Source organism: Microcaecilia unicolor, chromosome 2, assembly GCF_901765095.1.
Source record: "Microcaecilia unicolor chromosome 2, aMicUni1.1, whole genome shotgun sequence".
Taxonomy (NCBI): Eukaryota; Metazoa; Chordata; class Amphibia; order Gymnophiona; family Siphonopidae; genus Microcaecilia; species Microcaecilia unicolor.
In genome coordinates this window covers 548,664,638-548,691,245 of record NC_044032.1, presented here as the reverse complement: position 1 = coordinate 548,691,245, position 26,608 = coordinate 548,664,638, and the positions used below count along the sequence as shown (strand labels likewise).

General features: G+C 41.1%; 1 protein-coding gene across 1 annotated transcript in view; it reads left to right on the top strand.

The window, feature by feature from the left end:
• Positions 1 to 26,608, top strand: part of GABRA4 (gamma-aminobutyric acid type A receptor alpha4 subunit) — a 237,984-nt gene that overhangs the window by 35,305 nt on the left and 176,071 nt on the right. The window contains exon 3 of the mRNA XM_030191346.1: positions 8,649 to 8,716. Within this exon, the coding sequence (XP_030047206.1) occupies positions 8,649 to 8,716 (68 nt within the window). The remainder of the gene's footprint in view (positions 1 to 8,648; positions 8,717 to 26,608) is intronic.

Genomic DNA, 26,608 nt, shown 5'->3' with positions numbered 1-26,608 from the left:
TGATAAATTCTCACCTTAATGAGATTGCTTCAGTGACAAAATGAACATGGGAAATCATATCAAACAAAACTTTTCTGGCTGCACACCCCTAGTAAATAGTATTGCTACACAGAAAGTTGGAATTTGAGCACACAGATTGTATTTTGATCTATATTTTATAAAATGACTTTAATGATATGCTTTAGTTTTCATCTTAAAATGGAGATACAGAATAATATATATTGAATTGCTTTCATGAGTGAAAAAATGTAGCATCTAATTCTGAATCTGCAAATGATTAATGATATATGAGGGAGTGGATAGAATAATGAAGAGCATTCCCTCATGGATGATGCAGTTCAGCCTCCTTGCAGCAGGAGGCACTAGTCTGCTGAGGTGGAGGCTAAGTCAATTGCTGAGTCAGAAGGGTAGGGCTCAGATTGGGATGGAGCTAAAAGCCCTGAAGCTGAATAGGTCAGCCAGACTCTGGGAGGAGAGAATCTGTCTTGTAGTGTAAGGGTTACCCTGCTGATGTGTAGTGATTGTGACCTGGCTGAGGTAAGCCACTTTTGCTATTTGACTGAGACTTGCAAGTTGTGTTTTGAGGTCTGGCTGCTGGGACTTAGAGAAGAACAAAGAACTTACAGGCAGTATTTAGTGTGTGGCAGCCCCACCAGCCACAGACTATGTTTGGGCCTGTTGGCCAGAGCTACTTGAGACTGTTTTTAATAATTGGAAGAAGGTTTTCCAACTTATGCTCCTGGCCCTGTGAAGTAACAGGCCTCAGGACGCAGATAAATAAATACTTATTTTTGCTTACCGTATTTTTCGGACTATAAGACGCACTTTTTTCCCCCAAAATTTGGGAGGAAAATGGGGGGTGCGTCTTATAGTCCGAAGGTAGCGAGTTCGGGATCGCCCTCCCGTACTTACGTCACGCGATGTTCCCTGGTGGTCTAGTGACGTCGGGGCAGGAAAGAGCCCCCTCTTTCCTGCCCAGCGCGCTGCTCTCCATCCTCCTGACTGCTTCCTGACGGTCTCGGAGGACGGAGAGCAGCGCGCTGGGCAGTAAAGAGGGGGCTCTTTCCTGCCCCGACGTCACTAGACCATCAGGGAACATCGCGTGATGTAAGTAGGGGAGGGCGATCCCGAACTCGGACAAGACGCACCGGAGCACCTAGGTTTTAGAGGAGGGAAAAAGGAAAATTTTTTTTTCCTATTTCCCTCCTCTAAAACCTAGGTGCGTCTTATGGTCTGTTGCGTCTTATAGTCCGAAAAATACGGTATATTCTGTTGTCCGGTTGAGTTCTTCCACCCTCAACCCTTGCTTGGGGCATCACATGTGGCAATGATGGGATTTTTTGTGTCTCTGTAGAAGAGATAGCCCATGCATTCCCAGGGCTGGTGGCCTTAGTACAGGTTGGGGGGAGAATTTATACAAAAGGCTAAGGAGTGTAGCTCCGTCTTAGAGAGGCATGGAAATATAAAGAGATAATAAGCGCTGGTCAAGCATGTTTTATTTTCTCTAGGATTTGGAAAAGCATGCAGTGCTGTAGTGCAGCAAGTAAACTCTGGCCTGGAGTGCACAGGACGACTGGTTAGCAGGGACTAGAGAAGTGCAATAGAGAGTGTGTTTGGGGTTATGGTACAAGCCACACCTAGCCAGGAGAGTTGGCAAGGTGAAGAAGAGAGGAAAAAAAAAGGTTTAAAAGTTGGAAAGGAGGTACATTGAAAACCGTTCCCCTTTGAAAGCACAGAGTGAGATAAAGTATGTTGTGGCTTCAGATTGAGCTACAGGCAGCAGAGTGCTGAAAGCTGGAAACTTGTTTGAGCTGCAGTCTGCACCTGAGAGTAATCAGAAGCTGGTCAGAAGCAGAGAATCTAACATGCAAAAGTGAGAGTGCACTGCAGTTGCTGCTGACACTAGAGCAGCTGGGGAAAGCTGGTCCACACTCCAGGAGTGGAGTTGAAACTGGAGCTACGATTGAGAGCTTGCTATAGGAAACTGCAGACCAAAGAAGTATAAAGTTGCACATTTTTAAGACTGTCAATGAACATCAATAATTGGTTGTTAGCACCCAATTATTGATATTTCCAAGCTCATTAGTCAGGTTACTGCATGTACATCTCTGATGCATGCACAAAAATGGGTGCAGAAGTTTAGGTGCGATATATAGAATCTGAAGGCTGTAAGGTAATTTATAAGGAGGTGCATGTGAGGGGCCCGTTTGCCAAGCTGTGGTAAAATTGGCCCTGCAATAGCGACAGTGTGTGTTTTTGTCATACAACGAGGCCCCTTTTACCGCAGAGGGTAAAAAGACCAAAAAAATATATAAATGGGCGCGTGGTAAGTTTGCCTCATGGCTATTTTTAGGGGGGGGGGGAACACTTACCATCACCCATTGAGGTGGTGATAAGGGTTCCCACACTAACCCAGTGGTAACTTGGCAGCGATTATCACCAGGTAACCCCAACGGTAAAAATCCATAGCACTGGAAATGATTCACCTTAGGGCAAAATTACCCCTGGACTGCTGTGGTAGCCCGGTGGTAGTTCCGGAATGGCGTGAGGCAAACCTATTGCCAACCCTTTAGTAAAAGGACCCCTAAATTATGTACCCACTTTGGTAGCATATTAGTCATTTATGCACATATGTGTTCAAATGTGCATGTAAATGATCTCTTATAAAATACTGATTGTTTAAATGTATGCACAATGATGAAGGTGTGCATTTTGGCAGTGGGCGTGCACAAGGGTGGAGTATGGGCAGAGAGTAGGCAGAGCACATTTTAACATAGTAAATGATGGCAGATAAAGACCTGTATGGTCCATCCAGTCTGCCCAACAAGATAAACTAATTTTACATGGTATGTGATACTTTATATGTATACCCGAGTTTGATTTGTCCTTGCCTTTCTCAGGGCACAGACCGTAGAAGTCTGCCCAATACTGTTCTTGTACTAAGTTCTGAAGCTAACATTGAAGCCCCTTAAAATGTACACTCCAGCCCATCCCTATCTATTCAGTCACGATCAGGGTGTAGATCTTAGAAGTCTGCCCAGCTCCCGTTTTGTTTCCAATTACCGGCTCGCCACCCAATCTCCGCTAAGATTCCACAGAACCATTCCTTCTAAACAGGATTCCTTTGTGTTTATCCCACGCATGTTTGAATTCCATTACTGTTTTCATCTCCACCACCTCCTGCGGGAGGGCATTCCACATATCCACCACCCTCTCCATGAAAAAATACTTCCTGTCATTAGTCCTGAGTCTGCCCCCCTTCAACCTCAATTCATGTCCTCTAGTTCTACCGCCTTCCCGTCTCCGTAAAAGGTTCATTTGTGGATTAATACCTTTTAAATATTTGAACATCTGTATCATATCACCCCTGTTTCTCCTTTCCTCCAAGGTATACATGTTCATAAATGATAAAACATTATAGTTTACATTCATACTTGACAACTATTGCTTTGACATTTACACCAGCTATAGAAGTATGTAAATCTTCACACCTGCCATTTATATTAGTACATTATAAAGATAAGTAGGCTCCTACTTCTCTTCATAGGATATACTTTAAATAGATGACTTAAAAGACACTTTACTTAGGCAGTCCCTTATAAAAACCCTTTATGCACCTTTGAGACATCTATGGTCCTCTCAAGGGGTATCACAATCTGTACCTAATCAAAAGAAATTGTATGATGTGATACACATGATGAGATAGTCCCCTCCATGGCCGCCAAGAGACTGGGCCGGGCCCGGGACAAGGCCGCTCCTTGTGCACGTCAGACGCACAGAAGCCTTCAGAGTACAGCGAAGATCAGCTGAGAAGAGCACGTCTGTGTGGGCCGCGCATGCCGGAGTCAGAACAGAAGACAGCACTTCTGCTGGCGTGGATTCGGGTGGAAGGGGCCCGGTGGCGGGTGGGACTGCGGCGCCGGGCCCCCTTGGAGGCCCGGGCCCCGGGAATTTTGTCCCCCCTCTCCCCCTCTCTCAGCGGCCCTGGTCCCCTCGCTCTGGAACTTACTCCTAGCGGGGCTACATCTAACTCAAGACTACATCTACTTCAGGAAGTAGGTGAAAGCCTGGTTCTTCTCCCAAGCCTTTAATACTTATGGTGACTGATCATACACTCATTCTACACCTAGACTAACTTGCTGCATACCCTATAACTTAGACCAGTTCCTCCTATCTTGTTTAACTGTACAAAGAACTTGCCATGAGCTTAGCCACCCACCTGTTTCTCCCAGTTGACTCTGTACTACTAATCTTGTCACCATCTATATATATGCACTTGGCCCTTCTGTTATATGATAAGTTGTACTGTAGAAAGCCAGTAGCATAATATCTATGTTATTTGAATGTTCTAATGTGTGCATATTTGATGTTTTATTGGTATTAAGCTGACATCATATTATATCTGTGTTATTTGAATGTAGTGCTGTTAAATTGTATATTTTTGATCCTGTTTCAGTTTGCTGTTTTCTAGTTTATCTCATTTATTGTATTTATGTTTATATTTGCTAATTTACTATTGTTATGCTTTTAACAAAATTGTAAGTTTTATGTTAAACTGTACCTGCTGTACACCACCTTGGGTGAATCTCTTCATAAAGGCAGTTAATAAATCCCAATAGATAAATAAATTGTATGTGTTTTTTTTTTAAAGTGCTTTCATTATGTGGGAATTAGCATGGTATAACAATTACCATGGATGTTCACTAATAGTTAACACCATAGTTTTCGACTTGGTATGTGCTAGTTCTCATGTAAACTGCATAGTATAGAAATGGCTGGGAAATGGGGAGGGAATGAACATGAACTATGCCGTCCAGTTAAGGATTAGGAGTCCGTTTTCCTAAAGAGCATTAAGCCCTAACACGAGAAAACGCGTACCACTAATGCTGAGTTAACAAGGAAGCACTTAGCACCTCTAAATAGGAGGTGCTAAGTACTCCCATGTTAATTTTTTTTTTGCCAGACCTGCATGCCAATAGGAAAATTAGCAAGAGACCTGCAAAAAAATAAAATAAAATAAAAAAGCCCTGAATACTGCTATGTTGAATTGGGCTTAGCACATGGGAAAGTCATACTTTAAGATGCACTAAGCCCAGATTCTAACACCCTTTGGTAAAAGGACCCATGGAGGGGCATAATTGAACGGTGCTGCAACCGTATTATCGAAAAACATAGCTGGCTATCTTTCATTTCGATAATACGGTTGGGGCCGGCCAAATGTCAGAGATTGCCGGGTTTGAGATGGCCTGCTTCGATTTTCGCCGATAATGGAAACTAATGCTGGCGACCTCAAACCCGGCCAAATCCAAGGTATTTGGTCATGGGAGGAGCCACCATTTGTAGTGCAGTGGTCCCCCTAACATGCCATGACACCAACCGGGCACCCTAGGGGGCACTGCAGTGGACTTCAAAAATTGGTCCCAGGTGCATAGCTCCCTTACCTTGGGTGCTAAGCCCTCCAAAACCCACTCCCCACAACTCTACACCACTACCATAGCCCTAAGGGATGAAGGGGGGAACCTACATGTGGGTACAGTGGGTTTTGGGGGGGGGGGGGGTTTGGAGGGCTCCCATTTACCACCACAAGTGTAACAGGTAGGGGGGGGTGGGCCTGGGTCCACCTGCCTGAAGTGCACTGCACCCACTAAAAACTGCTCCAGGGACCTGCATACTGCTGTCAGGGAGCTGGGTATAACATTTCAGGCTGGCAAAAAAATGTTTTTTACTTTTTTGGGGGTGGGAGGGGGTTGGTGACCACTGGGGGAGTAAGGGGAGGTGATCCCCGATTCCCTCCAGTGGTCCTCTGGTCAATTGGGGCACTTTTTTGAGGCTTGGTCGTAAAAATAAATGGAACAATGAAGCCAGCGAAATGCTCGTCAGAGCCAGCCATCTTTTTTCCATTATCAGCCGAAGCTGGCCATCTCATAAGCAAGCCCACATCCCGCCTCCCATACCCTTCCGAAATGCCCCCTTTAACTTTGGCCGGCTCTGCGATGGAAAGCAGTTGGAGCCGGCCAAAATCAGCTTTCCATTATACCGATTTCGCCGGCTTCAGGAGATGGCCGACCATCTCCCGATTTGTGTCGGAAGATTGCCGGCGATCTCTTTCGAAAATAAGCAGGATACCAACTTAGGGGCCCTCTTACAAAGCGGCAGTAAACTCACTGTGGGCTTACCGCACACCAATCCAGAGCTACTGATAGCCCAATGTAGGCACCAGAGGTAGTTCCAGCCCCAATATGCACCATTTCTGGCACTAAGGAAAATAGGCCTCTATTTTTTTTTACCTCTGCAGTTACCACCAGGTTAGCTAGGGAACCCTTGCTGCCACCAAAATAGGTGGCAGTAAGTGCTGTCCCCCACATGGCCACGCGATGAGTGAAATCTTACCACATGGCCATTTCTTTTTTCAGCCTTTTACTCGTTGTGGTAAAAAGGGACTCAACACATGGCAAAAACATCCACTTCCGCTAGCACAGGGCCCTTTTTACCGCAGCTTGATAAAAGGACCCCTTAGTGTGCATTAACTGTTATCATAGCAGACAAAACATGCACTTAATGCCCTCATCTGCATTATCTGCAATGCTATTAACTTACAGTAAGCATACCCTCTGTGCATTAACTATATGGAAAAATGCTAAGTACATCCCTGACAATTACTGCAGAGGTTTTGTAGTTACTGCATGTGAATATTTGCAACTAACATGCAAAAACTACAAATATTTACCACAGTATATGAAAGTGGTCCCTTAACGAATACCAACGTATGAATTAACATGTGTATAATTGCATTTACATAAATTTAATTTTTTTGTTAAAAACAAATGTTTCAAATGAAGAAAATGACTAATAATCATGAAAATTTCCAAAAATTCTGAAAATGAACCAAAAATATTTTCCTTCTCATTCCTGGTATGTGTTCTTAGAGACATTGTTTGTGTGAAGCTGGAGTGCAGTTGTAATGTGCATATGTATTTAAAAAATGGACATGTACACACATTCCCCCAGATTCTATATAGCGTGCCTAGACATGCACATAATTTAGTAAGCTAATGAACCATGATAACAGCACTTAATAAGCAATAATGAGCACTAATTGACACTGATTTGAATTTAGGCGCACAACTCATAAGCATATTTTGTAACAAAGTGTGCCAAACTTTTAATGCGTGCTGGCAAAAAGTGGCATGGTTATGGGTGGGAAAATGGGCATTTTGTGGGCATTCCAAAATTTATGTGCATAGTTATAGAATATGGCCCAATGCGTCTAAATCTAGGTGCTGGGATTTGCACCTTGTTTTCATTGGTGTAAATGGATGCACATAGTTTTAGGCGCTAAGATATCAACTAAGCTTATTCTATAATCAGTACCTAAATCTAGGTGCCAATTATAGAATAGCCTTAGTTGCCACTGATTTCAGAGCCGATTTTTTTTTAGGTACCATATATATAATCTCCCCCCATATGGCCAAATTCTATACATGGTACCTTAAATTTTGTGCTGAAAAACCATGTGCTTAGTGCAATTCTATAAACTACACATAAAGAACATAACACAAGTGCAGTGACCAATCGGCATGTGCCAAGTTTTGATTACTGCTGGAAACGGTGCACATGGGAGGAAATAAATAAATAATCATCCAGATGACATGGGCCTGTGCCAAATCTGAAATTACCACCAGGGAGCACAGTAGCCTGGCGGTAGTCTCATTTTGGCACATGCTGCATGCACGTGGCTCCTAACGCACCTCTGTAAAAGGGCCCCAAGGTGAGATTGCACCATGGAGTGATACAGAGGCATTATAGTATTTTCAATCTTATTCACCATCCCTTTCCTAATAATTCCTAGCATCCTGTTATGATTAATGGCCATTTTTGCAACTAAAATTTAGGCACACCTATTTCAGCTACCTAAAACCAGGCCTAAATACCTATGCCTTATGTAGGTTCAAAACAGGTGTATTCCATAATAGTGACCATATAGTTTTTTCAAATGCCCATGATCTACCCTTTCCATATCCATGGTCATGCCACCTTATCAGCTGTGTGCATTAGAATTTATGCACACCACATTATAGAATAAGCCTAGAAAGTTGTGCAGGTAAATTCTAAATAAAGTCAATTAGTGCTACTAATTGGTTAATTACTAGTTATCTATGTCGATTGGCTTGTTAATCAATTAAATTGTGTGCACAATTTGGTCATGTGGCCAAATCAGCATGCACAACCTAAGGCGTCATTTATAGAATTTGGGGGATAGAGAACGTGCATATATTTATGCCTTTTTAGTTCAGGTGTGAATTTGTGCATACATTTTTTTTAATATTGAGGAGTGTGGTAGCCGTGTTAGTCCACTCTTAAGATTATCAATAGAAATGTATTAAGTTATGTCCAACAAAAAATGTATCATCTTATTTTCTTTTCCATGTTTTATTTTGTTTGATTTATAATATTGGGAATAGCTGTGGGTGAACAACTTATAAAGTCACATTAGCACCAATGTTGTTTTTATAAAATACAAAAAGTGTTTTTTTTTTTAAACTTTGTCAATGGTGACCTCTTATGAAATAAGTCCCATTGTTAGTTTATTTGTCAGGTGTGTTACCAAAACATTTTTTCTCATTCTTAACATTTCTTTGAACAATTAGGTCCTGTTACTGAAGTGAAAACAGATATATATGTGACCAGTTTTGGACCAGTGTCTGATGTAGAAATGGTATGTATATTTCAAACGGAATAATTCTGTCTTAGCTATCTGGCTGAAAATATATCATCCTGTAAGGGGGATTACTGTATATTAAAATTGTTGTATACTGTGTTGTACATCTTAGAAATTAGAACATATTGTTTTATTAATATACAAAACCTTCCAGAAGATGTAACTAAGAGTAACAACAAGCAATATGGTACATTACAAATCATGGATGAGAGAAGGCTTCCATTTTTTTTTTTACTTATATATATTTTTTTCATTTTCACAAAGTAATACAGAACAGAGAAATCACATAGTATTATCACAGAAGCTTGAGGAAAAACCATTAAGTCTCTTGGCTCAACTACTCCAGGGATCACAGGTTCCAACATGGGAAACCCTTTTCTGTAGAGAACAAGAGAAGACACAAGTGGGGGAGGGATAAGGGAACCCCCTGAGCTAAGATATGGATCAGAGCTAAACAGTGATGTTGAAGCTGCCAAACCAGGCACTGACTGAGCACAGTGACTGAGAACGGTGTTCCATTTTATATTGACCCAGTTTTGCCCACTTATGACTTATCATGACTATTAAATATGACAATATTCTCACATTTTATCATTAAACATACCCAATTCCAACATATATTGACATTAAGAAGGAAAGTTATCAATGTGAGCTACCATTAAGAAAGACATGCTATTTTACTGTTAACTTCCCCACTAATTACTAAAAACTGGAGCTATCAAGATGTGTTATTTTACCACTAAGTCGTTCTATTTTAATAAAGGTCCCATTTTATGCAATAAGATCTGCTTATTAACAACTGGTGGTAACAGTAAAATAACATCTCTCTATATAAAAGGCACCACCAATATTCTATGAAGCCTCCAGCCGGAAGTGTGAAGGGGGAGAGATATCCGGTTTCCCCATGAGTGTCTGCCCCGCCCTCACTCTCTCTGTAACACAAACAGTGAAGGAAAACACAGCAAAGCACGAAATCAAATCGCTCTCTCTGTAACAGTGAAGGACTCAAAGGGGGGAGGGGAGAGAGGGCAGAGGGCAGGGACACACACACTCCCACATGCACACAGAAGAAAACCTTGCTAGCCCCCGTTTCATTTGCATCAGAAACGGGGCTTTTTTACTAGTGTCTTAATGGTAGCCCACATTGATAACTTCCCCCCCTAAATATCATCTAATCTTTCCAACCAGGTTAGATATAGTGATAAACAACAGGAAACTAGATCTTTCATTTTAGATATCATAATTTCAATCTTGTCATAGTTTCCCCTAATGTTCTCCTAAAATAAACTCCTAAATATTTAGGACTAAATTCTATAAATAGTGCCAAATATTGACGCAAAAAAAGTGCTAACCGCCATTCTATAAACGGTGTTGAAAGTTAGGCACTGTTTATAGAACAGCATTTAGCACCAGGAACCATGACTACATTTAGGTGCAACTGTTTATACCAGCAATACCTTAGTGTAAATCCCCATGTCTAAATTAGATGCGTATCTCCCTTATTCTATAACAATGTGCCTACATTGCAGGAATGCCCTAATCCGCCCATGACCCTCCCATGGCCAGACCCTCTTTTTGATCTTTGTAAAAGTTACACATGGATTTGGACATGGAAATTTGCATGTGTACAATTTAATGCCAATTGAGAACATAAGAATAGCCATACTGGGTCAGACCAATGGTCCATATTTCCCAGTATCCTGTTTCCAACAGTGGCCAATCCAGATCACAAGTAAATGGCAGAAACCTAAATAGTAGCAACATTCCATGCTGCCAATCCCAGGGCAAGCAGTGGCTTCCCCCATGTGCATCTCAATAACTATGGCGTTTTCCTCCAGAAACTTGTCCAAACCTTTTTTTAAACCCAGATACGCTAATCGCTGTTATCATATCCTTTCATAGTGAGTTCTAGAGCTTAATTATTCCCTTTGTGCACAAGACAAATAGCATCATACAAGACACCACAGACTTTCTGATCAAACTAAAAAAACATCAAGCAGCTACCACCAGATACTCTTCTGGTCACAAAGAATGTAGAAGCACTATACAGTAACATTCCCCATGCAGGTGGCATGGGGAATATCCACCCTGGACTACCAGTACTCATTGGAAACCATTACAAAATTAATTAAATTAATTCTAACTCGCAGCTATTTCCATTTTAACAATGATATCTATCTGCAAATCATGGGCACTGCTATGGGCCCCAGGATGGCAACGCCTTATGCTAGCCTCTTATGGCAGAACTGGAAGAGACATTTTTGAATTAATATCAGATTATACCCTTAAAATATTACCAGTACATTGATGACATTTTCATAATTTGGACTGAGGGAGACTCTCATACAATTTTACAGTTCCTTCAATACATACCGTCCTACAATCAAATTCAAAATTGACTACTACCCAGAGAAACTCAGGGGATCTTTTATTAAAGCTTAGCTCGAGTTATCTGCCGCAGGGCCCATTTTATTCCTATGGGCCCTGGTGCAGATAACTCGAGCTAAGCTTTAGTAAAAGACCTCCTCAACTTTCTAGACACCACAGTTTCCATTAGCAATGGCTATATACAAACATTAATATACAGGAAACGTATGGACAGATGCAGCTATCTCTACAACTCCAGCTTCCACCCTTCACATACAAAAAAATCCATTATACATAGCCAAGCCACATGGTACCACCGAATCTGTTTTGACCCAATAGACAGAGATAAACTACTACTACTACTACTATTTAACATTTCTATAGCGCTGCAAGGCATACACAGCGCTGTACACTATACACAAAAAAACCCTCAAAATCCTGACTGAATCTCTCAAACAAAAAAGCTACAACCCCAAAATAATCTCCAAGAATATTGCTTCTTCCCTTAAAATACCTAGGCGTCCTTTTACTAAGGTGCGCCAAAAAATGGCCTGTGCTGTTGTACACGCATGTATTGGGCGCGCACAGGTCCCTTTTTTAGCGTGCCTGCAAAAAAGGGCTTTTGGGGGGACAAAAATGGATGTGAGACAAAATATAAATTGACACACATCCATTTTGGGCCTGAGACCTTACCGCCACCCACTGACAGTGGTAAGGTCTCATGCGTTAACTGGGTGGTAATCGTCAGCGTGTGTACACTGTCTATTACTGTCTGGTTAGGATCAGACTGTAGAAAATGAAAAATATTTTCTGTCACATGTATCGGACACATGTAAAAAATGGAATTGCTGCCCGGGGCACACGATAGTCAGGCAGTAGCTCCAAAATGATACGGTTTGGATGCACGTAGGCACCTACGTGCCTTAGTAAAAGGGCCCCCTAGAGGAAACCTACTGCAATACAAAGAGAAAAAATTGAGAAGAATCATAAGATCTACAGTCAGTACTCCAGGAGAAGGAATTACTGAAAGAGATATTTCCAGCCCCACCAGTGCTCGCCTTCCAACAGCCACCAAATTTGAAACAGAAATTAGTGAAAAGCAAACTCCCAATACAAGCTCAAAAAGAAGAGAATGGCACACGTCCCTGCAATATACCTAGCTGCAAACTGTGCCATCACATCTCACAGGATCCCACAGTTACTCACATGGGAAAAACATTCAGCATAACGGGATCATTCACATGTTTATCCTCAAATGTGGTATATATCATTCAATGGAGAAACAAGCCAGATGCTAGACGAGGCTCAATTTACGTAGACACAATATTAAACATTCCAATGCCAACCAGGATCTCACCTCTGTGGGACAGCACTTTACAAAATCAGAACAATGCATCAATGATCATATGGTAGAATACTAAAAGGACATTTTAAGACAATCCAGGAATGCAATACCTTTGGAGTCAAACTGATGAACTATTTTGACACCCACCAGACAGGACTTAACAAAGATATAGGGACAGGGACACAGAAGGAAAATGCTGCACAGGATGGCTAGGGATGCAGTGAGAAGATGGATAGTTAGATAGTGAGATAGAAAAAATGTCAACTGGACAGGAGACCCTGAAAGGACAGGAAATAAAAACAGAGAAAAGCAGAAAAGAGATACCGGAACCAAAGTAAGTGGAAAAATAAAATGCTGAGACAACAAATGTAGAAAAAAGTATTTTATTTTGAATACATGTGCCAGCTTTGGAAAATGTGCATCTCTGATATCTTGCATTTCAGTTTCTGTTTCTCACTGTTTGCTGTATGCAGGGTCTGACTTCTTGAGGGTCTAGTTCAGTCTTTTCAGCTATGTATTACTAATCTCAGGTTCTTTGTTTCATATTTGTTGAGAATCTCTGTGTTTTGTGCATGTGACCAAAGTGTGGAATTCTGCTAGTTTTTACTACTATTACTTATCACTTCTATAGCGCTACAAGGCATACACAGCGCTGTACACCATACATGAAAAGACAGTCTCTGCTCAAAGAGCTCAGTTTCTGTATAGAGATATGTAGCAGTCCTGTTTGTTCAGTTTTCTCACTAGATGGTGTGTGATTGTTGTTATAATCAGTGTATTATTTACAGTGCTGCCTTTAACGGATACGGTTGTTGCTTTTTAAGTCCTCAGAGTTAGTGCTGTTATGGTATGGTATGGTAAGGTTCTTAGTGTGTTTTTGCACAAATTTGTGTGATGTGTGATCTTATAAATGTTTTGATGTCATCTCAATAATTTTAGTTTGTCATAATATCAGATAGGGTTATAGAATATTTTCCAAGATCTGGTGTGTACTGAGGTGGTTGTCTGATGAGGCTTAAATTATGAGACACTACCTCTTGAGGGATTTTTGTAAGAACAGTTCAACTATGTTTAGAACACAATGCAATACAATACAATGTAGTCTTATAGTACGCATATACTGCAAGGTTCAATGGGATAACAACATAAGAAGCTGAACAAACATCAGGAAGCACAAAGCACCTTATGACATGTCAAAATAGTGTGAGATTAAATACCTTGATTTAAGTCTTTCCTAAAAACATTTGCTAATGCTAGATAAGAACCTGTTTTCCTTATGACAATTGGTACAGAATTCCAAATATGTACATCGTGATAATGAAGAGTAGCATAGTAAGATGTATATGTGGTTTAATGTTGGTAAATGCTTGAAATAATAATGCCATGATAGCCAGTAGCCCTTCCCCAGGCCTTAGTCTCTTCACAACTGTGCCAGAATGCACCATGAGAAAAACCTCACTGACTGACTTTCAGTCTTACTGTGGGATGGGTCACCCTGGGCATTTCTGCATTCTGGTCCATCATCTTCCTTCCCTCCCCTCCCCTGGTCCAGCATAGTTCTTAACACCCCGCTCCCTCTCCACCCCCCCCCCCCCCCCAGCCTTGCTGCTTCCAGCAAAAACAATATAAAGCAGTTTAAAGGTGTGGAGCTGCTGTCTAGGCTGCATAGCTGATGACTCTGCTGATCCCTCCCCTTCTAATGTGGACTTTCTGTTTCTGAGAGGCATAATCAGCAGAGCCATTAGCGGTGTAGCCTAAACAGCAGCTCTGCACCTTTAAGCCACTTTATTTTCCAGTGGAAAGTGTATTGACTGGCAAGGGGCTAAGGAAGCTGTGCCACTGAGCAGGAAACAGGGTGGAAGGAAGGATTCTACTGGACAAGGAGTGGAGGAGGACCAGGCCCATTTTCAGTAGTTTGACCAGGGCCCTATAGGTGGTTAAAGCAGTCCTGACACCTTTAGATTGCAACTTGAAGTTCACTATTCAATATGATTCATGTAAAATTGAATTTTTGGATATCACTATTTCAAAGGGTGCATACAGGTTTAATATCACTATTCATAGAAAGCCCACTAATAAAAATAATTTTCTATGAGCCCTGTTTACTGAGGTGCGCTAGCGTTTTTTGCACGTGCTAAAAATGGTTAGAGAAACCCATATGTTCCTTTGGGTGTCTCTAGCGTTAGCACATGCTAATTTTTTAGCATGTGCTAAAAACATTAGTGCGCCTATAATGTGGCTTAGTAAACAGGGCCCTACATTTTGATAGTTACCACAATAGAAGCCTTAAAGAAAATTTACCATTCTCACAATTTTTGAGACAAAAAAAATTACACAGTTCATTTGATGAATTTGAAAAAACAGCTGAAATGATACAGAGATTTTGTAACAAAGTTTATCCACAGACATGCTTTGAGAAGGGGTTAAATAGAGCAAGAGCTTCACATCAAGAAGACCTCCTTATTTCAAGAGATGCAAGAACCCATCCTGATTTTGTTTTTACCCTTAAGTTTTCCAAGGTTAAACGAATCATGAGAAAACACTGGCACATTTTTGCTGGATACCAGTGTTTTAGGGAGAAACAGCTTGTAATTGCACATAAGAACAATCCAAAAAAAAAAAAATGCACTAGGTGTGGGAGTACCACAAAGAGTGTGGAGGTGCACTTAATCCCCACGAAACAAAGTAAGGGAAAAAACAAAGAGGGGGTGGGGAAGATAGGCTCTTTTCAAACAATGGAGAAGACGTATGATTGTAAATAAAAAGTAATATTACTTTTTATTTACAATCATACGTCTTCTCCATTGTTTGAAAAGAGCCTAATAGCACATAAGAAACATTAAAGAATTAGTCACACCATCTGCCCTTCCGGAGCATAACGATGTTAATAATGCAAACCCTGCGGTAGATGTTCTGTATGTCCATTGTCATTATCCCTATCAGAATTAAACACCCATGCAGTGGAAGAATTTTTCAACTTCAACATAAGTCTGATTGCTGTACAAAAAATGTTAGATATATATTATTATATGCCCATGCTCCATGATTTACATAGGAAAAACAGACAAGTAAAAAATAGGATCATTGAACACAAGAGTAACATTAGAAGATGCAATCAGGAAGCCCCTCTGGTGCAACACTGGAATTCCTTGGGACATTCTTTAAATGAAATAAAAATTTGTGTCTATAAAAATATTGTACCTACATGGTGTGGAGGAGACAAAAAGCATTTTATTACAAGAGGAACAATTTATCTTATTAGAATTTGACACAGTTGCTCCAGCAGGTCTAGATTATGAATTAGATCTCACTGTTTTCATATATATGTTTTTCTCGGTATACAGTGTCTGTTTTTGTCTATTTTTAAGTGTTAATTTATTCCCGACACAAATCGGGAGATGGCTGGCCATCTCCTGAACCCGGCCAAATTGGTATAATCGAAAGCCGATTTTGGCCGGCTTCAACTGCATTCCGTCGCAGGGCCGGCCAAAGTTAAATGGGGTGTTTCGGCAGAGTACGGAAGGTGGGATGGGGGCGTGGTTACGAGATGGCCGGCTTTGGCCAATAATGAAAAAAAAAAGGCCGGCTCTGATGAGCACTTCGCTGGTTTCACTTGGTCCATATATATTTAGGACCAAGCCTCCAAAAAGTGCCCCAACTGAGCAGATGACCACTGGAGGGAATCAGGGATCACCTCCCCTTACTCCCCCAGTGGTCACCAACCTCCTCCCACCCCAAAAAAACAAATTTTAAAAACATTTTTTGCCAGCCTCTATGCCAGCCTCAAATGTCATACCCAGCTCCATGACAGCAGTATTCAGGTCCCTGGAGCAGTTTTTAGTGGGTGCAGTGCACTTCAGGCAGGCGGACCCAGGCCCACCCCCCCCCCCCCCACATCTGTTACACTTGTGGTGGTAAATGTGAGCCCTTCAAAACCCACCAGAAACCCACTGTACCCACATCTAGGTGTCCCCCTTCACCCCTAAGGGCTATGGTACTGGTGTACAGTTTTGGGTAGTGGGTTTTGGGGGGCTCAGCACCCAAGGTAAGGGAGCTATGCACCTGGGATCAATTTGTGAAGTCCATTGCAGTGCCCCCTGGGGTGCCCGGTTGGTGTCCTGGCATGTGAGGGGGACCACTGCACTATAAATGTTGGCTCCTCCTATGACCTAATGGCTTGGATTTGGCCGGGTTTGAGATGGTTGCCATTAGTTTCCATTATTGGCGGGAAACCAATGGCGGCGATCTCTAACGCCGGCCCAAATGTTGAAATTTGGCCGGCCCCAACCGTATTATCGAAACGAAAGATGGCCTGCCATCTTGTTTCGATAATATAGTAAATGCCGGCAGAAAAAGACCTGCATGGTCCATCCAGTCTGCCCAACAAGACAAACTCATATGTGCTACTTTTTGTGTATACCCTACTTTGATTTGTACCTGTCCTCTTCAGGGCACAGACCGTATAAGTCTGTCCAGCACTATTCCCGCCTCCCAACCACCAGCCCCGCCTCCCACCACTGGCTCTGGCACAGACCGTATATGTCTGCCCAGCACTATCCTCGCCTCCCACCACCGGCTGGCTCTGCCACCCAATCTCGGCTAAGCTCCTTAGGATCCATTCCTTCTGAATAGGATTCCTTTATGTTTATCCCACGCGTGTTTGAATTCTGTTACCGTTTTCATTTCCACCACCTACCGCGGGAGGGCATTCCAAGCATCCACTACTCTCTCCGTGAAAAAATACTTCCTGACATTTTTCTTCAGTCTGCCCCCCTTCAATCTCATTTCATATCCTCTCGTTCTACCGCCTTCGCACCTCCGGAAAAGGTTCGTTTGCGGATTAATACTTTTCAAATATTTGAACGTCTGTATCATATCACCCCTGTTTCTCCTTTCTTCCAGAGTATACATGTTCAGGTCATCAAGTCTCTCCTCATACGTCTTGTAACGCAAATCCCTTACCATTCTCGTAGCTTTTCTTTGCACCACTTCAATTCTTTCTACATCCTTCGCAAGGTACAGCCTCCAAAACTGAACACAATACTCTAGGTGGGGCCTCACCAACGACTTATACAGGGGCATCAACACCTCCTTTCTTCTGCTGGTCACACCTCTCTCTATACAGCCTAACAACCTTCTAGCTACGGCCACCGCCTTGTCACACTGTTTCGTCGCCTTCAGATCCTCAGATACTATCACCCCAAGATCCCTCTCCCCGTCCGTACCTATCAGATTCTCCCCACCTAACACATACTTCTCCCGAGGGTTTCTATTCCCTAATTGCATCACTTTGCATTTCTTCGCATTGAATTTTAATTGCCAAACCTTAGACCATTCTTCTAGCTTCCTCAGATCCTTTTTCATGTTTTCCACTCCCTCCCGGGTGTCCACTCTGTTGCAGATCTTAGTATCATCCGCAAATAGGCAAACTTTACCTTCTAACCCTTCGGCAATGTCACTCACAAATATATTGAACAGAATCGGTCCCAGCACCGATCCCTGAGGCACACCACTACTCACCTTTCCCTCCTCCGAGCGAATTCCATTCACCACCACCCTCTGGCTTCTGTCCGTCAACCAGTTCCTAATCCAGTTCACCACTTTGGGTCCTATCTTCAGCTCTTCCAGTTTATTTAAGAGCCTCCTGTGGGGAACCGTGTCAAAAGCTTTGCTGAAATCTAAGTAGATTACGTCCATAGCTCATCCCTGATTCAATTCTCCTGTCACCCAATCAAAGAACTCAATGAGATTCGTTTAGCACGATTTCCCTTTCGTAAACTTGCAACTTATTGGCTTCCAGGAAATTCACTATCCTTTCCTTCAGCATCGCTTCCATTACTTTTCCAATAATCGAAGTGAGGCTTACTAGCCTCTTCCAGCTTCTTCCCTATCAGCACTCTTGTGAAGAGGGACCACCTCCGCCGTTCTCCAATCCTTCGGAACCTCTCCCATCTGCAAGGATATGTTAAACAAATCTTTAAGAGGACCCGCCAGAACCTCTCTGAGCTCCCTCAATATCCTGGGGTGGATCCCATCCGGTCCCATGGTTGGGTATGCCACTTTCTGGGGCCGGCTTTAGAGATGGCCGCCCATATAGATGACCAGCCCCATTCGATTATGCCCCTCTTTATTGTGTTGATTGTTATTTGATTTAATTCAGGCAATCAAAATATTTATGCACCAAGTTACAGTCTTTTAAGTGGATGAATATATGCATATTGTTTTCATTTAACATCAAACCTTTTTTAAACATTTTCAGAAGATATTATTGTCAATCTTTCATTTAATCTCACAATGCATGGAATTTAATATCTGTAAAGTTGAAATCAACATTTTTACCCCCCTTTAATTTTTTTTTTTTATTCAACCTGACATCATATGCGTGCATGTTAAGATATTCTCAGTGCATCAAGCAATTTCACATTCAGGGGCCCTTTTACAAAGGCACATAAGGGCTTACACGCATTCAGCATACACCAAATCAGCATTACCGCCCAGCTACTACCGTGTCCTGGGTGGTAATTCTGAATTTGGCATGCACTGAAAACACACAGTGGAAAATATTTTCTATTTTCTACCGTGTGGTGCTTACCCAATCGTAAACATCAGCGGGCTTGAGCTGCATGCCTACTGCCCGGATAGCATACAAGACCTCACTGCTAAGTCAATGGGTGACAGTAAGGTCTTGGGCCAAAAATGGTCACACACTGGTTTTTATTTTGCCGCACGTCCTTTTCCGGCCCCTTAAAAAAAAAGGACCCTTTTTCCAAGACACAGCAAAATCTGGCCTGCCATACGCCCAAAAGAGGTGCTCCTACTGCTGCATTTCACTTTTTGCCACAGCTTAATAAAAGGGCCCCTCAAAGCATTACTCTTCCGGTTACTGGCTGTTTTCATTTGTTCGGGTTCGTTGCATACTATGCTACCTCTTGGTAAGTACAGATTTTTCTTTTTATTTATCAATTTTTGTTCGTAATGTTGGCCTCTCAGTGATAGATTACTTGTGCATATATTTTTCCAGCACAAAGTCTTTTAGCGTCTTGTAAGCATTTTGCCGTTGGCACTTTATCCGTTATCTATTCCTTTTTTTTCTTTGTGATCCACCTAGATTTTTCAAACATACCTAAGTATTTGTTATCAAACATCACTTTCATATCATGTGGTTTTTTTTATTGATAATAGTTTCTTCACCCAACGCATAATTAAACTCTGGAATTCGTTGCCGGAGAACGTGGTGAAGGCGGTTAGCTTGGCAAAGTTTAAAAAGGGTTTAGACGGTTTTCTAAAGGACAAGTCCATAAACCGCTACTAAATGGACTTGGGAAAAATCCACAATTCCAGGAATAACATGTATAGAATGTTTGTACGTTTGGGAAGCTTGCCAGGTGCCCTTGGCCTGGATTGGTCGCTGTCGTGGATAGGATGCTGGGCTCCATGGACCCTTGGTCTTTTCCCAGTGTGGTATTACTTATGTACTTATGTAGCACAGTTGAAGCACAATGTTTCTTCAAAGTCTTTCCTTTCACTAGTTAAATGTTTCCTTTTGTTCTTTTTTAAACACTGTGATGATAGTTTTACCTGTGCTAGCACAGCAATTCAGTTTCCTTTAAGACATGCTTGTAATTGTATTTTTTTTGTAGTTGGCATTACTTTGGGGTCCTTTTACCAAGCTGCTGGAGAAAGGGCTCTGCACTAGCAGCGGGAGCCATTTTTTCCATGCACCAGGGTCCATTTTACTGCAGCGGGTAAAAAGCCCCCAGATACACATGGCCATGTGGTAAGAGAACTCTTATCGCATGGCCATGCGGCAGAGAGTCCTTGCTGCCACCCATTGAGGTGACAATAAGGGCTCCCACGCTAACCTGACTGTAACCGGGCAGTACGCAGCGATGCCCGGTTACTGCCATGCAAGCTATTTCCAGGGGTATTCTTTTTTTCACTGGAAATGGTGAACACTCAGGGTAGGACTACCTCCGACAGCCGCGTTGGGCTGACAGTAGTTCCAGAAGAGCAGTGCTAAGCCCACGTTGGGCTTACCACCGCCCAGTAAAAGGGCCCCTTTGTTCATTGCAACATTGTATTCATGTTCATTTTGTAGTATTTTGCAGCGCATATTCTTTACACACAGTTATTTGAGCACTTTTATATACTATCAGCTTTCTGGTTTTTCTCATGTCCATGCATTATTTTAGTATCCTTTATCCATAAAACTGGTATTTTTCCTTTTTTTGACATTAGATTTGGCAATCTTCACATTTTTTTTACAAATTTCTTTTGGAAGCTATGACCACTGTAAGGTATTGGATAATATTTCCCAGTTTATTATATGTATTTCCTTTTTATGTTTGTCTTTTAAGGATTTTATGCATTTTATGTCATGTCAATTATTAAGGTTATGAATTGTATATTTTATATCATTGTAGTATTATATTAGTTTGTATACATTCTAGATTTTAAGCTTTTAAATTATTCTTTTTTGGATTCTGTGTGCACAAGTTTATGTATATTGATGTTTTTTAATGTTTAGACCCTTGATACAGGCAGCTTTGCCAAACACGTGTCGGGTCTGTCTAATAAAATTTGAGTTGACACCCCCATTCCTGAAGGCTCCTTGTGCTTTTGATTGTGCTCCTGTGTGAGTTTACTTTGGATGCTCTCTTCTGTGTGACCAGAACTGAATGCAATACTCAAGGTGAGGTGGCAACATGGAGCGATACGGAGGCATTATAGTATTAGTGCCTCCTATTTAGAAGGTGATGTTAATTGTGCTTTAGGCAGTTAGCTATGCTCCTGACAAAAAAAAACAAAACAAAAACAAAACACACAATACTGATAGAATTGAAAAATGAACTCTAAGAACTACTGTTAGTAATATGTAATTTATCTGTAACATCAAGCATGATACCGGATGATTGGAGGGTGGCCAATGTAATGCCAATGTGTAAAAAATGTTCCAGAGATAATCCGAGGAATTATAGACTGGTGAGCCTGATGTCAGTACCAGGCAAAACGGTAGTGATTAATATAAGGAACAAAATTATAGAGCATATACATAAGCATGGATTAATGAGACAAAGCCATCATGGATTTAGTGAAGAAAGATCTTTTCTCACCAATCTACTATATTTCTTTGAAGGGGTGAATAAACATGTGGATAAAGGTGAACCAGTCGATATTATTTATCTGGATTTTTAAAAAACGTTTGACAAAGTACCTCATGGTAGACTCCTGAGGAAATTAGAGAGTCATGGGATAGGATGTAGTATTCTATTGTGGATTAAAAACTGGTTAAAAGATAGAAAACAGAGAGTAGGGTAAATGGTCTGTATTCTCAATAGAAAAGGGTAGATAGTGGGGTTCCCCAGAGGTCTGTGCTGGGACCGCTGCTTTTAAACATATTTATAAATGATCAAGAGATGGGAATAACTAGTTAGGTAATTAAATTTGCTAATAACACAAAGATATTCAAAGTTGTTAATTCATAAGAGGATTGTGAAAAATTGCAAGATGACCTTACGAAACTGAGAGACTGGACATTCAAATGGCAGATGATATATAATTTGAGCAAGTTCAAAGTGATGCATGTGGGAAAGAGGAACTTAAACTATAGCTATTTTTTCTGATGCCATTTGCTGAATCTGGCGCTAAGTGCTTATCATAGTTTAGTAAAAGGGCCTCCTAGTTACTAATAAATGGGGTTATCAGTAAAATAACATACTTTAATGGTAGCCCACATTGATAACTAAGGCAATATTAAATAAGAGGGATAAAAGAGGACATTCATGTTGTAAAGAAAAGTCTGAAGATAATTTTCCATTTATGAGAACTTTGACTGTGGGTACATAAGTGCAAAGTATTGCCACACTGGGACAGACCAAAGGTCCATCAAGCCCAGCATCCTGTTTCCAACAGTGGCTAATCCAGGTCACAAATATCTGGCAAGATCCCAAAAAAGTTCAGTACATTTTATGCTGCATATCTCAGAAATAAGCAGTGGATTTTCCCATGTCAATTTAATAATGGTCTGTGGACTTTTCCTGTAGGAAGCCGTCTAAACCTTTTTAAAACCCCGCTAAGATATCCACCTTTACCACATTCTTTGACAACAAATCCACAGTTTAATTACACATTGAGTGAAGAAATATTTTCTCCTATTAGTTTTAAATGTACTACTTTGTAGCTTCATTGCATGCCCCCTAGTCCTAGTATTTTTGGAAAGAGTAAACAAATGATTCACACCTACCTATTCCACTCCACTCATTATTTTATAAACCTCTATCATATTTCCCCTCAGCCGTCTTTTCTCTAAGATGAAGAGCTGTAACCGCTTCAGCCTTTCCTCATAGGGAATGCTGTTGAAATATTGGTCCTAAGTGGAACCACTCCATTACATTAAACAAACTGAGCCATTCAACACGGTTGAAGACTTTTTCAGTGTTCAGGGCTATTGCAACCATAGGGGTTGATTGTATTTATATAAATAACATAGCACTTCAAAAGAGTCTTGAATTATATTCTGTTGAATGAGACTTCGTAAACACATTCTTATCTCGATATATCATTGTTTCTAATACTTTGAACAGTATAAGGGATAAAATGTTTGCAGTGATTTTAATTTCAACATTAAGAAGTGATATAATCTATAATTACTGACAGAAGATCTTTCCCAAGCATAGGAATTACCATAATCCTTGCTTCCATAAAGGAGCCATTTATGTTTCTTCTCTTCAAAAATATTTGAAAGACCAATCCTAATTTACTACTACTACTACTATTTAGCATTTCTATAGCACTACAAAGCATACGCAGCACTGCACAAACATAGAAGAAAGACAGTCCCTGCTCAAAGAGCTTACAATCTATTAGACAAAAAATAAAGCAAACAAATCAATTAATGTGTAGAGGAAAGAGGAGAGGAGGGTATGTGGAGGCGAGTGGATACAAGTGGTTATGAGTCAAAAGCAATGTTAAAGAGGTGGGCTTTCAATCTAGATTTAAAGATGGTCAAGGATGGGGCAAGACGTAGGGGCTCAGGAAGTCTATTCCAGGCATAGGGTGCAGCAAGACAGAAGAAGCGAAGTCTGGAGTTGGCAGTAGCGGAGAAGGGAACAGATAAGAAGGATTTATCCAGGGAACTGAGTGCACGGGAAGGGGTGTACTAATTTATTGAGAAAGGTTCTATGATATTCAGCTGTAAAAATATTAGATCGGTGTGGACAACCTCGGTACTTGAGGGCCGTAACCCAGTCAGAGTTTTAGGATTTCCCCAATGAATATGCATAATCAAACCATGCAGGACTAATATTATCATTAATCTCCTTACTTTTTAAACATAATACACACAGCGTCACTCAAATGCCGGTTATTTAAACATTTATTTCATCATTCACAACAACATTCAAAAATGGGGGTTAACATTGACATCAGACAGTTTTACATAACATAAATTACTGTTCTTATCTTTCGGAGTATGAATCTCCTGTCTCTGTCCACAAGTGAGGATCAACATCAAGGTGAGCACTCAATGTGTTCATCCAATGTTCTGTTCAAACTCCAATCATAAATCTTCTTAGCCACGATATCAATCTCCAACTGACTAGAAATCAGTATCCGAAAATTGAAGATGTAGAAAAATTGAAGACGTTGAAAAAATTGTTTGGAATTCCTCAAAAACAACAAATGAAATTAAATCTGCCCTTCTCCAGTCCCTCCAGATTCTAAGGAAGCATTGAAGAGGTCCAACCATGAGCCACCAGAACTTCCCCAAAGTTCTTTGAGCACCCTCTGATGTATCCCATCAGGCCCCATTGTTTTGTCTATTTTTAGTTTAGCTAGCTCCTCATGAACAGAGTCTTCTGAAAATTGATCCTGGTCTTCCAAATATCTGTTTTCATTAGGAATTGTTTTCTACACTCCTGCTCTCAGCCTTTCATCCGTGATCACAGAACAGAAATAATTAAGTGGTTTAGCTTTATTCTTATTAGCTTCTACGTATTCTTCCTCTTCACCCGCTTTGCCATTTTGGCACTTCCTCCTGTCGCTTACATGTCTAAAAAATATCTTGCTCCCCCCCCCCCTGTTTTACCGTATTGACTATCTTTTATTCCAGCTCCTCTTTGCTTTTCTAGATATTTTGGCTTGTCTTCCTCTTTCTGCATCCTCTTGTAATTTATGAAGGCTAACTTTTTCTTTTACCTTTTCAGTTACTACATTTGAGAACTAAAGCAGACTTCTTTTCCTCATACTTTTATGTACTTTCGTAACATGAAGGTTTGTCTCCTTTAAAAGAGCTCATTTCAGTTTTGCCCTACTGTTTTTCTTCCTTCAGCTGTTCCCATCCAATTAACTCCTCCTTGAGATATTCTCCCATCTTAGCAAAATTAGTTCTTTTGAAGTCTAGAACCTTCAATTTTGAGTAAGCCCTCTCCTTGTGTATCTTAATATTGAACCACATCATCCGGTGATTGCTAGATGCCAAATGATCACCCACCGTGACAAATGAAGCACCAGATCCAGAATAGCTTTTTTTTTCGTGTAGATTCTGTTACCAACTGCTGAAACAATTCTTCCTGTAGAGAATCCAATATCCCCTTCCTTCTAGATGACCCTGCAGCAGGGATGTCCCAAGAAACTCCTAGTATATTAAAATCACTTATCAGTAGTGCTTCCCCTTTCCTAGATAGTTTGTGAATTTCTTTGATTAAATCTCTTTTCATTTCTTCTGATTTTGTGGAAGGCTTATATACCATACCAATATAAATACTTTTTCCATTCCCTCTTTCAAGATTAAGCCATAGTGATTCTTCCTTACCCCATATGTCCTGCAATTCTGTCACTTTAATATTATTCCTAACATTATGTCACTCCTCCACCCTTTTTTCTTACCCTATCTTTCCTGAATAGATTGTAGGTAATTACTATATCCCAGTCATAGTTCTCTGTAAACCACATCTCTGTGACCACCACTAAATCCAAGATGGCTTCTAACATTATGGCCTCCAGATCCAGAAATTTGTTACCTATACTACGGGCATTGGTATACAAGGCTCTCCAGATACTGCTCTTTTTTCCTATTTCTATAAAAGTTTTAGATATCTTATATTTCCAACAGTTGTTATTGATTTTGGGGCTTTTCTCACCCACCCCCATCTAATCTAGTTTAAAGCCTTCTTAATTACATTAGTCATTCTGTTACGGAACACACTTCATCCCTTCTTTGATAGATGGATGCCATCTCTGCTCAGTAGGTCTTGGAAAAGCATCCTGTGGTCAAGGAAACCAAAACTCTCTCGCAGACACCATCTACGCAGTCACACATTCAGCTCCAGAATGTAAGCTTCCCTTATTTGGCTTTTACCCTCAACAGGAAGGATCAATGAGAGCACCACCTGTACCCCTAACTTCTTCACCTTCTGTACCAGAGCCATGAAATCATGATATGTTCAGCAGAATACCTAGTAGTATCATGAGTTCCAACATGGATGAGCAGCATAGGATGATGGTCAGTAGGGTGGATGAGTCTTAGTAAACCTTCTGCTGCAATCCCAAATCAGGCAGACAGCACACCTCTATGGACGTAATGTCTGGGCGACAGATGGGCGCCTCTGTACCCCTCAGAAGAGATTCACCAACTACGACTACATTTCACTTCTTAATGGCCATCGATCCAGCAGCTTTGGGATTGTTGAGATTTGTTTCCTCTTGTTCTTGAGATACTTTCAGCTCTTCTACCTCTAGGGCTGTAAACCAGTTCTTCAGTTCAATAGAAGATGGAGTTGGGGGGTTGATTTTGCAGGATCTGGTGATCTGTGTCCATTTTCCTCTTTCTGTACCAGACCTCCTATCCTTTTGTTGGAGATACCCAATGCCTTGAGTTGCATTTCTGGGATTGATTTCTGGTTGTCACACATGCTTCTTAGTCTTACCACCTCCTCTCTTCATTCTTTCATGAGATTAAATATGCATACATTTAGCATATGAAGCCAGTCCCTCGCCTAGGATCCAGCATTCAGTCTGGACAGAAGCAGAAGCTGTAAGGAGAGCAGCTGCTTTGGGGCTTAGCACAAAACATCCAAAATCCAACTTGGATGTTATATCGAAAATGTCCCTATATATCTTGTGTTTCACTCTGCTTTATTCATAAGAACCCTATCTAATGCTTTTATGAAATATCTGCA